Source organism: Lissotriton helveticus, chromosome 4_1 (genome assembly GCF_964261635.1).
Source record: "Lissotriton helveticus chromosome 4_1, aLisHel1.1, whole genome shotgun sequence".
NCBI lineage: Eukaryota > Metazoa > Chordata > Amphibia > Caudata > Salamandridae > Lissotriton > Lissotriton helveticus.
In genome coordinates this window covers 1,092,049,868-1,092,066,618 of record NC_136063.1, presented here as the reverse complement: position 1 = coordinate 1,092,066,618, position 16,751 = coordinate 1,092,049,868, and the positions used below count along the sequence as shown (strand labels likewise).

Here is a 16,751-nt window from a genome sequence, read left to right as displayed (position 1 = left end):
AACGAAAAAGTGAAGGAGCTAAAGGTGGTAACAGCGGCACTACAGGAGGACACTTCTGAACTACAACGACAGGTGTCCGACTTGGAGAAGAAGCAGACCCGCGTGGCCCAGAAGCTGGATGATTACGAAGGAAGAGCCCGTAGGAACAACATACGAATCCTCGGAGTTCCGGAAAAAACAGAAGGGCCTGCGGCGGACCTCTTTGTGGAAGAGCTAGTCACGAAACATTTGAAACCGAAGGCTCTCTCAACTTATTTCTCCATTGAACGAGCCCATAGAGTGCCGGGCGGTCGCCCTAAACCAGGGGCTCCACCCAGACCCCTGATTGCCAGAGTTTTTAATTTCCGAGATAGGGACAACATCTTACAGGCATCCAGAGCGGGTCCTCCGCTGAAGATCGACAACTATGAGGTCACTTTCTTTCCTGACTTTACGGCACGGGTTCAGGCACAGAGGCGCAGCTTCCAGGCCGTGAAGCCGGAGCTGCGCAGCAGAGACATCAAATACGTTATGCTCTTCCCGGCCAAATTGAGAGTAGAATGGGACGGTAAACCTTGGTTTTTTGACTCTCCGGAGGCTACCTGGGAATGGCTGGAGGGGTGGACAAGGGTCGGCGACGCGAGAGGTACCCGCCGCAACAAGACGGACCGGATGGGAGGTGGAGAGCCTGGCGACTCAGCAACTGAGACTGCGTTGGAGACCAGTGGCCTGGACGAGCAGGAATGAGTGACATTTGCCATCACCTGGAGGGTCCAATCGTGATGACACTCGCAAGTAATGGGCAGGGGGAGGGGTTGAAGGGACAGGCATGAGCTGGCGGGGGGACATATTTTTCGAGGTGACGGAACCCAGTGTTCCAGTTATGTAACAGGTCAAATTTATGTTTTTTTACGAAGACATGTTATGATATTGTTCTAAGGGCTGTGTCTTATAATACTAAGAACTGATTTATTGGAGCCACTGTAGATGCCGCGGGTTGGGTGGGCACGCTTCACCTCTGCAAGTTTAGCATGGGTAGGGAATATACAGGTACTCTGCCATGTTGGGGGATGGGCAGTTTGAGGTCCGCAGGCAGGGGAGCAGGGTGGGGGGTGGAGGGGAGTTGGAAGGGGGGTTTTTGAAACAAAGCAATTTGGTGTTATTGACTGCTGTGATAATTTGCGAATGCAGATTATAGTGTTGGAGGGGGGGAAGGGCTGGTTACACTTTGTTCGGAGTTTCAGTTCTGGCTGCATTTCAAGGTTACGGGCGTGCAGATGCAAGATACAGTGATGGGTTTTCTAGGATGTTTTGAAAATAATGGCAGCCGAGGTATTGGGTGATAAGATAACAGATGATACCGCCCTGGTCTTGGCCCCGGTGTCCCCTTTGACCCTGGTTACCTGGAATGTATATGGCTTGGGGGATAAAATTAAGAGAGGGTTGGTGTTGCAATATGTACGCAGGGCAGCCCCGGCATTGGTGTTGCTCCAGGAGACGCACTTGGTAGGGTCGACATGCAAGGCTTTGGACCGGTGGGAATATGCGATGGTAGTGCATTCTGAGTTTTCCTCTGGCTCCAGGGGGGTGGGTATTCTGGTATGTAAACACTTTCCTGTGATAATACAGCAGGTGTGGAAAGACACACAAGGACAGTTCGCAGCCATTTTCTGCTTCTGGGATATCAGTGTACATTCCACCTGCCCTTTATTCAGTCGCCCTCCCCGCCCTCGGTGCTTTTCTATTAACGCTGCCGGAGCGAGAGCTTATACTGGGTGGTGATTTTAATGCGGTTCTTAACGATGGACTTGACCGTCATCCCGGTAGGGCGACAGGGCAGTGTAAATCATGTCTGGCTGGCTTTATAGAGGCCCTGGGTTTTACGGATGGGTGGAGGTTTAAACACCCCGGGGATCGAGGCTACACCTTCTACTCCGGAGTACACAATAGTCTCTCACGAATTGATCACTTTTTCGTCTATGCAGATAGCCTGCCCCATATAACTGAGGTAACGATAGGCCCGAGAGGCATCTCAGATCACTCCCCGGTCTCCATGGTATATTCCTCTTATGTGAAAGCCCGGAGGCGCATTTTCTTGATTTCGCCTCATTACTTGCAAATTCCACAAATTAGAAAAGAACTGGTCAAGGCTACGAAGTGTTACTTCCAGGAAAATACCAATTCCGTCAACTCGCCAGGGTTCCTGTGGGAGGCATACAAAACGGTGCTTAGGGGCCAGGCGATAACCTCCATAACGGGTCATAAACAAACTGTACAGGAGGACCTTAGAGTACTCGAGTACGACTTGGATGTCTTACAATCCAGACATGATCTTGATCCTACTGAGGAGGCTGCGCGCCAGTTGCGGCTTAAACAGGCTGAATTTACGGAATACCAGCGGTGGCAGGTCAGACAGCGGCTTATGCGCACGCAACACATATATGAGATTGGCGATAAGGCAGGGAGACTTTTGGCGTGGCTAGAGAAGAAAGATAGGGCCCAAAGGACGATAGCGCAGCTCCGCAATGCCGATGGTGAGATAACCTCTACCCCTATGGATATAGTAGACACTTTAGCCAATTATTATGAGGCGGTTTACACCCCCACCGCCCGCATGTCCTCCGAGGAGGCGCAGACATACATTAAGGATATCCAAATGCCCTCAGTTTCTGACTCCGACGCCGAGCTGTTGGAGTTGAACTTTACGACAGATGAGGTCCTGGGTGCAATTCATTCTTTGCAATCAGGCAAGGCCATGGGGCCGAATGGGGTCCCCATAGAACTCTACAAACGCATCTCTGATCTTACGGCTCCGCACATGCTGCGAGTGTTTGAAGACAGCTTGGCTAAGGGGAAATTGCCCGAGATCAGCGGACGGCTACGATCATTGCCATACCAAAACCCGGTAAGCCTCCGGACGAATGTACATCATATCGTCCTATTTCATTATTAAATGCGGAGGCGAAAATACTGGCCAAAATGATAGCCTTACGATTGACCCCGCACTTGGAGACGCTTATCCACCCGGATCAATCCGGATTTATGGCAAGCAGGAACACTGCTCTTAATTTAAGGTGGGTTCATGCGGTAATGGCGCAGATCCCTGCCCTCTCGGAGCCGGCGGTGATCCTTTCTTTAGATGCACGAATGGCCTTCGACATGGTCGAGTGGCCGTATCTATTTGCGGTGTTGCGACATTTAGGCTTTGGGCTGAAGTTCTGTGCTTGGGTGAAATTACTGTATACGAGACCACTTGCACATGTTGTAGCCAATGGCCATATTTCCAGGGACTTCCGATTGGGCCGGGGCACGCGTCAGGGATGCCCCTTATCACCCCTGTTTTTTGCACTGATCTTGGAGCCGCTGGCAGCATGGATACGGTGGGACCCTATGATAAGGGGCCTCAGTTGGACCGAGTCCTGGGAGGACCGCATATCGTTATATGCCGATGATATCCTTCTTTATTTAACTCTTCCTAGGCGGTCACTCATAGTTCTGCTCAACATTTGTGAGATTTTCGGGCGAGCCTCAGGATACACAATCAACTGGTCCAAGTCGGTGTTGTTTGTCCTTAAAGGGCCCCCACCGCGACTTCCGGACGATTGTCCACTGATGATCACTGATGGACCCTTTAAATATCTAGGGGTGTGGGTAATGTCTAATCAGGAGGTCTTTTTTCCCCGAAATTTGTTGCCTCCACTTGAGCAATTCCGCCCGGATGTGAGGCATTGGCACACCCTACCACTGACTCTCTTAGGAAAGGCGGCATTATTCAAAATTATGACCTTAACCACGACTACTGTATCTCCTGGAAAACACTCCGTTTTTCGTGCCTCCAAAATACTTCACGTCCATAAACGCACTTCCCCGTTTCAAACGGAAGAAATGGGGTGGTTCCAAGTTTGCCACCACGGGCCCCGCTTTCTGGAACTCTCTCCCACTGTCCCTTAGAACCTGCACTCAATACCCTCTCTTCCGCAGAAATCTCAAGACTTTCCTCTTTACCCAAGCCTTCCCATCCTGAATCTCTTTACCGTTCCCCTGTTCCGACCGACTGAGTAGCTGTTATCAGTGAGCGCCAAGAAACCGCCAGGTGTATGAGCGCTATATAAATCCCTTCAAATTCAAATTCAAATTCAAATTCACTGGTCTCTGGTCTTCTCTGGGGGGACAAACCGGAGCGCATTTCCCGGCAAAAATTGGTTCGAGGATGGTTCGATGGAGGTATAGCGCTTCCTGATATCCAACTGGACTATTGGGCAGCCCAACTAAAGACCATAAACCATTGGCTCCATGCCCCGCAGACTCACCCAGCGTTCAAGGCGGATAGATACGACCTGGGGGACGGAGGAGTGATGGCAGCACTCTATGACCCCAGAGGTACGGCAGCCCTGATGGGCCCTACGGCATACACGGTGAGGTTGTGGTATCTGGCTTCTACTCGCCTTAAATGTAAAGACAAGATCACACAGATGACGCCACTCCTGACGTCGCGATGCCTCGGCCGGCTCTGTAATAGTAAGGGATTGGAGGCATGGGATCAGATAGGCATATCGACGGTTGGAGACCTCTACAGGCGGGGTGCCGTCCTCACCTTTGACCAGCTGGCGGCCCAATTCAACTTGGCAGAGATGGAGCGTTTCTGCTACTTACAGATTAGCCCTGCCCTCAGGTCGGTGCTCCCACTTGAGGAAGAGCTACCAGAATCCACTCCTTTGGAAGATAGATTGCTTATGGAACATATGCTAAAAAAGGCGACCTTACTGGTCTACCGCAAGCTGGTCAACAACATACATGACCCCACGGTGCGACTAAGAGCGGCTTGGACAGCGGAGGTAGGCGAATTTGACAAGTCAGACTGGCAGGCCGCGCTCTCCTCTCCTCGGGAGGTTGCTGTGCCGTCCTGGCTCAGATTGATACAACTAAAAATTCTACATCGAGTCTACTATACTAGGGTCACACTACACAAGATAGGGAGAATTACACATCAGTATTGTTTGAGAGGCTGTGGTGAGGTGGGGATGATCTACCATACTATCTGGGACTGCCCATTGATTGCCAGTTTTTGGTCCAAGGTTATGCAAACTATTTCACAAGTTGTTGAGGTCTCACTGCTCCTCGAACCACGTCGCTGTTTACTTAACATTTGGGAACCAAATGATCTTAGTAACCCCCTACAAGACTGGGCCACGCTGGGAATTATGTACGCTAAACGAAATGTGGCTAGGGCCTGGGGGTCCCCATTGGTGCCGGCGCTCAGTGCCTGGAGTACTGATCTGGACTCGGCGATGGTTGCCGAGAGGGTGGTTTATCTGAATCGGAAATGTCCGCGAAAGTGGACCAAGATTTGGGGAGTTTGGAATGAATATCGAGGGCACATTTGTGAGCTGCCTCAGATGGATAGCGATAGTGATTCGGAGTGAAGGGGAGAGGGGTTGAGATACTCAAGAAGCGGGCAAATATATTGAACTGCTGTCATGGTTGTCTTACTGATGCCTCATTGAAATGCTTTGCTGTGTCCGCTATGTTTTGCCTTTCTAATCTTGTATTCATGATGTCTGTAATGAAAGCCTTGGAAATGATCTTTGTTTATTTTTTATAACAATAAAATTGTTTCCCAAAAAAAAACCATGTAGTTTCTGAAATGTTATTGACATAGAAGAAGGCATTTCGCCGAAACGCGACCGCGTCTGTTGCTTGTTATTGGTCAATTGGTAAATAAAGCCTTTTGTTGGACAACCCCGTGAGTGCGAAAATTTTCTTTTTGAACGCGAAGGATTTGGAGCGAAAATAAGTAGCGGTGTACACCACCGCTTTCCGCACCTGTCTAAGAGTGCGCCGTGTATGGTGGAAACCGGAGCGCGCATAAAGTACGGAGGCACCACGAACGCTGCATAGAAAGTAACTGAAGGCGTAGCCTGACGTGGAGGGATCGACAAGCGGCGCCTCGGAGGACACGTAGTAAATCGGGACAGCCACGACGGGTGAGCCACGAACTTTGCTATTTTGATATAAACTGGCAGTAATTTGTTAGCGGTGTGACGAGGGGGTTAAACAAGAAGGTTAAAATACAACATATGATTTGACCACAAGCAGTAACTAACAGAAAAGACATGCTCTGCGAATCAACAAGGCGTGAGGCAGCTAAAGACATGTTCAAGAAACATGATACAGGAGGGGCATGTTCTACCATCCCGGACCCTAAACAACCCAGGAGCAAGTTAAATGAGATTCTTCTCAAATTGGAGCGCTTGTATGAGCGAGAAACAAGAAAGTGGTGGGAAGCCACAAGTTTACAAAGCTACATTGAGGAGGATAGAGTTCCCAGGGGATTGAGGGTGTATACAGTCCCCTCATATGAGAATCCAGACCCCCAACTACTGACGGATTGGGCTGAGCATACAGCACAGTATTGCAAGGGAACCTTGAGCATACTGGTAAAATATGATTGGAGCAACCGCGAGAAAACATTGGGGGAAATCAAGGAACTGGAAGAAGAACTCAGCAAAGAGGAGGATAAGAAAAAGATTGAAGAACTAATGGGACAGATGAGGACAAGACTTTTGAAATATGAACAAAAAATAAAAAATCGGAAGCAAGAAAAATTCCAACGAGATGAGAATTATTATTTACAGGGCAGGGTGCTGACCTTTACTCGTAAGTTTGACGGCCCAAGAAAAGAGCTGAGTTTAAGAACAAAACAAATACCGCAAAGAATAGAGACCTCAGAATCTGATCTTACTGAGTACGAGTCGGTGACGAACAAGCAGCAAGAGCAATGGAAGGTAGAAAAACCCAGACTCCCTTTCACGACGAGTTTCAAATTATCCGCCAATACTGGCTGCGGGGGGGAAAGAACAAGCCCCCAGAAGAAGGCATAGAAAGACACGACGAGCCGGGGGCGGCAGGAAGAGGAAAGATATCGGGATGGACCAACCGCAAGAGATTAACCAAGAGACAATAGAAACAACTAATCTAACTGTGGTTAACCTGACTGAGAGACCCCTCACGGATATTGAACATAAAGTATTGAGTCTGGGACTGATATTTTGCCCTAGTAACCATCTGGAATATACACAGACAAGGATTGATCTCTTTAACTTCGTACGGAAGTTAAAATTGCATAAGTATTTTAAAATAAGAACACACATTAAAGATTCAAAAAGGCCAACAGCAAGGATGACGGCCACAGATTCCCTAATAGGATCATATCTGCCAGCTATAGAACTCTTGGAAAGTTTAAGATCAGAACAAGATAAAGAATGTATATCGAACCAAGATTTGGCAGAAAGAGCTGTTAATGTGGGTATCGAACAAGAAAGAGAAGAGAGTCCTTTTAAACCCAAATCTCCCTTCAACCCACAAATGCCACCAGACGCGATAGATGTGTTGTCGGATGCCATTGTCAATGATCTTTTAAAATTCAGGCAGAGGACTAAAAAGTGGACATCCACGAATAACCTTTCGCGAGAAGAGAAAACAGCACTGGAAAATTTGGGACAAGATAAATCTGTGATTATAAAACCCTCGGACAAAGGGGGGAATGTGGTTGTACAAACTAGGGAACAGTATCACAAGGAAGCTATACGTCAATTATCGGATGAAAAATGTTATAAAGAAACCACAAGTGAAAAGTATCATCAAAGCATTCAAATTTCTGACGAATTAATCCGCAAATGGTACAACAAATGCATGTTGGGCCAAGAAGAACATCTATTTATGCGGAGTTCGAACCCGGTGATTCCAACCTTTTACCACATTCCTAAACTACATAAAGACAATTTGCATCCACCTGGTAGGCCTATTGTTTCAACTTTGCAAGGACTGACAGAACATGTTTCAATGTTTATTGATAATTTTTTATCCTCGTTTGTGGTTCAATTGGATTCCTATGTAAAAGATACCAAAGATTTTATAAACAAAATCAAGTGCTTAAAATGGGAACCCACCTATCTATTGATGGTATTAGATATAACAAGCCTTTACACGTGCATAGAACATAGAAAGGGGGTGGAGGCTATTAAATTCTACTTGAATAAAAGACAGTTGAGGCATGCACAACATAACCTCATGTTAGTATAAATTTTGGAATTCGGCCTGACACATAATATCTTTCTGTTTGAAGACCAACATTACAGACAGCTGTCCGGTACGGCAATAGGCACCTGCTTCGCCCTCAGCTATGCGAACTTGTTCGCAGGCTGGTGGGAGGAGCGGGTGCCCAGAACCTACCAGGGTGAAAATACTAGTGGTATGGTAATTGAATGGTATCGCTATATCGATGACCTGTTCATTGTGTGGCAGGGTACAGAGGACACGGCCCTGAAGTATATCGACATGCTTAACACTAATGATATCAATTTATATTTTTCGGGCACAGTTAGTCCAGTGGCAGTGGACTACATGGACCTGAGGGTGTTCATTGAAGGGGGCAACATTCAAACAGCTCTTTACCGTAAATCCACTGCAGGAAATTCCGTACTATTTGCCACTAGCAGTCACCCCCAGAAATTAGTTCACCTTATGGCGAACTCCTCAGGTTAAAGAGGAATTGTACATGTGAGGAGGATTTTGAGGCGGGTGCTACCAGATGCTTAGCCAGGTTTACAGTAAGAGGATATAATCCCACAATCTTGAATACAACATTATGTAAAGCGAGAACAATACCAAGAGAGACACTGTTGATTGACAAAAAAGAACCTAAGAAGGATAAAGGAACATTTTGATTGATTACACCTTATTCTATGGAAGCCAACCATTTAAAACAAATGCTAAAAAAGAATTGGCACATCTTGAAAACTGACAGCATGATAGGTGAGGATATTCCCAACTTCCCACTAGTGACCTTTAAAAAGGCGAGATCTATACGTGACAAGTTGGTGAGAAGTCATCTAGAGAAGACACCATAGAGAGGGAACACCCTAAGAGCAATGATGGGCTTTTATCCCTGCAGCAGGTGTAAGCCTGCACAAATAGAAAGAGAGTGTTAACATATACTATACCTGATACAGGGTTGACAAAGAAAATAACTAAGTTCATGACATGTAGTACGCCCTATGTAGTGTACTGTCTGGTATGCCCGTGCGGGCTAAGTTATATAGGCAGCACAGTTCACCAGTTAAAAATAAGAGTATTGGAGCACATGAGGGCAATTGATAAGACCGATCAAGCATATCCGGTGGCGAGACATTTCGCGGAGAAACATCGGAGTGATCGGAATCAACTACAGTGTTTTGGTTTAGACCATGTTCCTCTAAGTGTTCGAGGAGGGGACAGACTTGAATCACGATGTATAATAGACCTCCTTACAAAACCCCAGGGGGATTAAACAGTGGTGAGGAATTAGCTGTACACATAGGAATATGAAATTGGAATTGAAGTTTATTTGTGTAAAATGTAATTGTTCTCATGAATTGGAAATGGGATGTTCTAAAACAAAGTTTTAGTCTGAAAAGTAATGAAATGCTACCCAGTTTCTGTAATCTGTCAAAGTTGAAATGAATTAGTTGATGAATCATGTCAATATGAACAGGTGCCTCATGAATTTTGAATCAAAACATGAAGTTTTGTATTACGTAATTTTGAAAATTGAGTTTTGGAGAAGATATTTGTACGCTGATGTTGAATTGCGAAAGAATGCAAAATGTAGAGCAAGAAATAGAAAAAAGTAAAGAAAATATAAGTTTGACTTTAGGTGATGAATAATCACGGTTTAGCAGGGAAGGGACATACGCCGATCCACGGCGAGATCACATAGTTGTCTCAGGGCCATTGTCAAAAAGCCGATTAACGGCTGAAGGAATTTGTTATTCATAACAAAAATAGTGATTTTATGAAAATATATAAAATATTTTGAACATTGGTGATTTAATTACAAATGTGCACCTGAGAAAGTGTAATAGTACACGGGTAGAATTGTTGCTTAGGTCTTGATTCTATTGCAAAGAATAACAGTGCATATTGAATGTAGAAGTATTGCACACTTCAAAATGGCGCTGCGTTTAAGCATTAGCTCGATGGTCCTTTCTCTGTTACCGTCAAGGAGGAATGCTTCAAAAACATGTAGTTTCTGAAATGTTATTGACATAGAAGAAGGCATTTCGCCGAAACGCGACCGCGTCTGTTGCTTGTTGTTGGTCAATTGGTAAATAAAGCCTTTTGTTGGACACCCCGGTGAGTGCGGAAATTTCCTTTTTGAACACGAAGGATTTGAAGTGAGAACAAGTAGCGGTGTCCCCCACCGCTTTCCGCACACGTCTAAGAGTGCACCGTGTATGGTGGAAACCGGAGCGTGCAATATATATATATATATATATATATATATATATATATATGAGCAAATTGCACAAGCGCTTCGGGAGGGCTCACCGCTTCATCCGACCCTCCGGTCTGTATTTGGCTCCTCTGCAATGTTCACAGATTCCCCTGAGTTAAAATTAGGTCCGACGCGTTTCGGGGCCACAAACGCCCCTTCCTCATGGACTGTGCGCAGTTCAACACCATGTTCTCTTCACGCTAGTCAAACACGTCTTAGTTTGAGCAGCTGGCGTCGTCCTCCCTGAGTGGGTGGAGTTTGGCAACACCGGGACTCCTGGTCAACGTAGTCCTGTGAAGTGAAACAAAATAGTAACCTTGAGTAGGTTGGCGTGTCTGCACTTTCATTACTGTCATTAAGATCCTTAAGTAGGGTGGGAGGGAAGCTGCGGGCATCACGTTTTATTCAAATGGATGTTGCGCTGACAGGTGAGTGTGTGTGTTTTCGCCTCAGTCTCTTAGGACAAGATACAAGTTCCGCCATCAGAGTGGAGCTCCTTCCGCGACCAAGGCTGGCCGCCTGAAAATAGTAGAGCAAATTGCACAAGCGCTTCGGGAGGGCTCACCGCTTCATCCGACCCTCCGGTCTGTATTTGGCTCCTCTGCAATGTTCACAGATTCCCCTGAGTTGAAATTAGGTCCGACGCGTTTCGGGGCCACAAACGCCTTTTTGAACACAAAGGATTTGGAGTGAGAACAAGTAGCGGTGTCCCCCACCGCTTTCCGCACCCGTCTAAGAGTGCACCGTGTATGGTGGAAACCGGAGCGTGCATTATATATATATATATATATATATATATATATATATATATATATTCCTCTGCTCCAAAACACCAGCCGGTAGCACACGCGAGCGGGTGCGCACAGAACGGGGGTGTGCCCGTTTATAATGTCCAAGCTCCAAAACATCCAAGGGTTTTAACCCATAAAGAAAGTATCCTCCATAGGAGGACTTACAGAGAAGATGTCCAAATTCATTGACTCATTCCTGGCTCCGTGGGTAACGCAACTGTGCTCTTACACTAAGGACACCAACGACTTCTTGCGACAAATACAAGACATAGAGTGGGAAGATGACCTGATTATGATAACTATGGACATCTCCAGTCTATACACCAGTATTGAACACAACGATGGGATGAGAGCAGTAAAAACATTTCTAGACTCACGCTCTGCGAAATACTTGGAGCATAGCAAGATGATTTTAGAATTTATATCATTTTGTTTGAACAATAACATCTTTATTTTCCAGGAACAAAGATACAGACAGACAAGGGGGACGATGGGCACCTGCTTCGCCCCCAGCTACGCGAATCTATTCGTGGGTTGGTGGGAGAAGCAGGTGGCCTGGGCCGATGATAAGGCAGTTTGGGTGGAGAAAGTGGTCTGCTGGAAGAGATATATAGACGATCTCTTCCTTATTTGGAAGGGATCTGAATCCTCGGCTGTGGAATATATAACGGCTCTCAACATCAATGATTTGAATCTAAAATTTACTTACAGCATGAGCAAACAGGAGGTTAACTTCCAGGATCTAAGGGTCTTCGTAGAGTAAGGTATGATTCAGACCGCCCTCTATAGGAAAGAGACAGCGGGGAATTACGTCCTCCATGGACGCAGTAACCATCCTGGAACCCTCATAAAAAGCATCCCCTATGGAGAGCTGTTGAGGATAAAACACAACAGTTCCCTAGACAGAGAATTTGAGACAGCAGCTGAGAGCAGTATCAAATGTTTTAAATCACGAGGCTAATCTCAGAAAGTTCTCCAACACGCAAAAGAAAGAGTAACAAACACTGACAGGAAAACTCTCCTGAAAGAAAAACAGAGCAGGGACAACAAAGGCGGAAATGGCATAATAAGATTAATTACTAACTATTCGGTGGCAGCGAATAAAGTTAGAGCCATTATGCTTAGGAACTGGAGCATTCTCAAATCAGATGCAGTCATAGGCAGGGATCTATCAGACCATCCTATGATAACTTTCAGGAAAACGAAGTCATTAAAAGACAAGCTAGTACGAAGTCATCTGTCGAGAGTAAGACCTAAAGGAGAACTACAGGCCATGCATGGGTCATTCCCATGTGGGAAATGTAAGGCCTGCAGTACGAGCAAAAGAGTGCTATCCTATAAAGTACCCCACAAAGAAACAAAGATCAAAATTCCTAAATTTATAACATGCTCAACAACATTTGTTGTTTACTGTCTGAAGTGTCCCTGTGGACACTGTTATGTAGGGAGCACCACTAAAGCAGTCAAACTAAGGATACTAGAACATCAACGTGCCATGGCAAATAAAGACGACAACTATCCGATGGCCCGTCACTTCGCAACACATCATAACAGCGATAGAAATCTTCTTAGTTTTTTCAATCTAGACTGCATCATACAAGATCTGAGAAGGGGTGACTATAAGCGCAAATTGAGACGTTTGGAGTCGAGATATATTATCGAACTCCAAACAAAATCACCAGGAGGTATGAATTCAGGAGAAGAACTATTCACACACCTGTAAGAATGAAGAATGACAGAAAAGTTTAGCTGCTGAGGAACCTGAGTTTACTAGGAGCATGTCCTGAACATATGAATACAAGCAGTATGTTGGAAGATGGTATGAATTAATAGTTATGGTATTAGCAAATATGAGTCATTAAGATTTGAGAAAATTGTTTTAGTAAATATAACAACCGTACTACTTTGCCTATTTTAAGGCTTTATGCATTTACAGACTATAAGAATTTATCTACTTCCACTGCTTGAAGAATTTGGATGATAACTGTAAATAACTGCCTGGACTAATTGTTTGATCAACAATGAATGAATTGGAATGCTATGAATGCCCATTCAGGGCATTAATATCTGAAATGAACATCTATCGATTGTCCAAGGCAGCACTATGCATCCTAATCATCCAATATGAATTGTATTATTATTTGGTTTACTTTACCATTCTAAGATGGCGCTTATGATTTTGGACCTTGGTCCTTTTTTTATGTTTTCTAATTTGCCATTATTTTCACTCGCCTCGCCGCGGCCAGTTTGGAACTGACGAAGGCAAGTGGCGAAACGTTTTTTTTCTTTTTTGTGCAAATAAACCTATTTGGTTTTACTTACAACGAGTGCTGGTTTGCTGACTTTGGTCAGGGGAGCTGAGAATATATATATATATATATATATATACATTTATATATATATATATACATATATATATATATATATATATATATATATATATATTTTTTTTTTTTCTTCCAAAAAGTTCCCCAGAAATGAGGCCGCACTCCTTAGCAGATAGGTGTCAACAGTTTTATTTGTAAAACGGGCTGCTTTTCACCCCCATTGGAGCCCCTTGGCTTGACGCGTTTCAGGGATTCTTCCCTTTCTTCAGAAGCCGACACGAGAATCCGGTTGTGTGCTGCTACACTTTCCCCTGCATGCTAATTTTTTTTAATGGCTTCAGATGTGCCGCTACACACAACCGGATTTTCATACATATTCAAGCATATACGAAAACAGCAGTATTTTATCACTTTAGACAGTGGTAAATGGCTTTTTTGTTATTTGTACTTTAAAGGAATGTGCTACTTTTAGCTGGCATTGTAGCAGCATTTTGGCACCTCTAGAGTAAATCTAGCACAAAACACTAACGTAAAACAAACCAAAATAGCACACCATAAACAAAGACGCAACATAACAAAATAGTCAAAACAGAATGAAATACAATAAACACAGTAAAAATAAAACAATACAACACAATGAAGTAGGAAAACAAAACGCAGTACCAACAGAACAAAGCACCACCACAACAAAAAGTGACAATTACATGCCCAAATATTCTTGGCCTATATTATCTCTAAACAAATCTGCTTTCATGAAACTGATATAAAAATTGTGTGTGTCAATCACTATCTTACTTACCACCAAGTAAAACACATTGTCATGAATGTTTTGTGATTCAGTTCTAGAGCCTTTTCTTCGACTATACGCTAACTAATGAGACGGTCTGGTCTCTTTTAGAAAAAGTTGATTCCTTCCATAGAGGTTAACTAATTAAATATAGTGTACAACAAACCAAACTTAAGCTGTGTATTTTCATTTTATTTTCAGGGTCTTTTCCAAATAAAAGCCTACATATGCCAGCAAGTAAGATACCAGCTGGTCGCAGGAAGCCATGAGGTCCAGCAGCTTCTCAGTCAGTCCCACCAAAATCCAGGATAGACACAGAAACATCAGAATCCTAGCCTGAATATGCTGGATTCGCTATTCCGGAGGATAGGCCCAAAACTGCACTTTTTCCAGAACAGCTCAGATGAAATGAATCGTCTGAGAGGGAGTCGGGTGTAACTTTGGCATGGCAGTGAACCCAAACAAATGCAGAAGGTTCACCGTAGTCTGGAGGTGCGCGACATCTGCCTGGGTAGCTCGGCGTTAAGCAGTCAAATATCAAGGTAAGGACAGACTGACTCCTGACCTTCATAGATGGGCTGCAACTACTGCCATCAACTTTCACAACACTCTAGGGGTGCTGGTAAGGCCAAAGGGGAACACAGCAAACTGAAAGTGCTAGTGTCACACCATGATTGCAGATAATGTCTGTGTGCCAGCCGGGCAGGTATGTGAAAATCCAATTCTACCATCAAATTTCCAGGGTCCAGGGCAGACAGGACATATAGCAATGTGAGCATTCTGAATTTCTTCTTCAGGAAAAGGGCACAGGTATAGTGTAGGGGGGAGCCTCCTTCCTTTTTTCAGCACCAGAAAGTAGAGGGATTAGCAACTACGACCTACTTCTGATGTTGGTACCCTCTCAATGACTCCTTTGGCCAAAATAGTGGGTGTTCTTTCTGACAAAGAAGGGAGTGCTCTTTCTGACAAAGCAGGAACTAGGATAAATGGTGGACATATACCAAACTTGATACACTGTGTTATACCTTTGCCCCTTTGAATTCTTTGGGCAAACAATTAGAATAAACCTGAGAGTTGACGAAGAGCTAAATGGTATTTGGAACATGGATCTTTATAAAAGCATTTGAGACTAACTCAATAGTCCCTGATCGTTCTAAGGCCTTTTAAGATTTGTGGCTTATTCCCTTAGTCAAACAGCAATTTCCATTTGTACATTAAAGAGCTCTGCTTTTTAAATATTTAGGATTTGCTGGACACCTACGTGGAGTAAGCCCTTTACTGTTCAATCTGGTACCCTTTCAAAGACAAGAGGACAACTGTATAAGCCAGTTGTAGTGCAGCAGTATCTAAGGCCCGGGAATATCAGTGGTAAATGAAAGCACTACCTTGGATACTGGCTTGTAACCACTAACTGTCCCAGCAGCCGGAGAAAAGGGCTAAGAGGTCTACTTAACCAATGACTTTGAATTGCTTTTTGAACAGTTAAAAAGGTGGTGTGGTCTCAGCCCTGCTTATTGAAGGAATTATTCTGAGGAACTAACCCTATTTACGCTGCTTAACAACATGAACTTTCATTGTAGTTAAGGACTTGGAAGAGATTAATGTTTAGATTATGACTTGAGTTCCCAGAGCAATGCACTCTTAATGTATCAGTCCTATCCAGAATCACTTAGCTAAATAGACCTTATCTGTGATGTCAAAGTACCCAGCAAGGCAGAATGTTTTGATTGTCCCTTTACCCTAGAAAAGGATAGAAAGGTAGAACACATGTATTAGGAGACAAATTAAAGAAGCAATGCAAATGAAAAGAGAAACACAACAGCTCCTGACCAGGTTAAAAATGGTGGTACGTTGACAGTAATAAAGTAATAAAGAATGAAAATGTATAAATTAAAAAGGCAACTCATTACCTGCCTTTCCTGGAGAATGTACAAATGTATTTGGCTGTCATCAGCACCACATGCTAATATAGGTTCTGAAAAAAACAAGGATAAAAATAACAGCTGTGTCATTCAAGGACAGGGATAGAATCTCAAACTCCACATTAAAATTCTCTCTGTCATTGTCATGCCACCTCACCCCCAAATTAAATAACCACCATAAAAATAAAAGAACAATAATTACTGATGCACACATTCAAATTTTGATGGGTATGATTCCATCTGTCAGGGCAGTAGAGGACATTAGGTTTGCTACGCTAACAGCCTATTGCCCCCCAAACGTAGAGAGTACTGCTCTTTCATTTTCCGATAGAACATCTTCCTGTCATGGGCAAAATTTGGAAGAAAGCAGCTGTGAGTTTTGATGGCCATCCTCCAAACCTTTCACATTGCTTTTTTTTTTAAAGAACGACCTTAGTGGAAGTTTGCCTCGGAAAAACAAAAACTGAGTAACTGCCACACCATGGGAGCTATCTGCCAGTGTGTGGAGTGATTGCGTTTATTTTCTGTCCCTCAAAGTAAGGGTTTTCACCCCTGTAAGGCTTCAAGTCCAGATGATCTATGAGCCTTCCACTAAAAAACCTTTGAGGGACATATGTACTTATATCTGGT

At 44.3% G+C, this 16,751-nt stretch overlaps 1 protein-coding gene across 3 annotated transcripts in view; it reads right to left on the bottom strand.

Annotated features, from left to right (window-relative positions):
• The window catches only part of ELP2 (elongator acetyltransferase complex subunit 2), a 964,760-nt gene that overhangs the window by 801,863 nt on the left and 146,146 nt on the right, over nucleotides 1-16,751 (bottom strand). For all 3 annotated transcript variants that reach the window (XM_078687686.1, XM_078687687.1, XM_078687688.1), the window contains one exon: nucleotides 16,110-16,174. In XM_078687686.1, coding sequence (XP_078543812.1) covers nucleotides 16,110-16,174 — 65 coding nt within the window. The remainder of the gene's footprint in view (nucleotides 1-16,109; nucleotides 16,175-16,751) is intronic.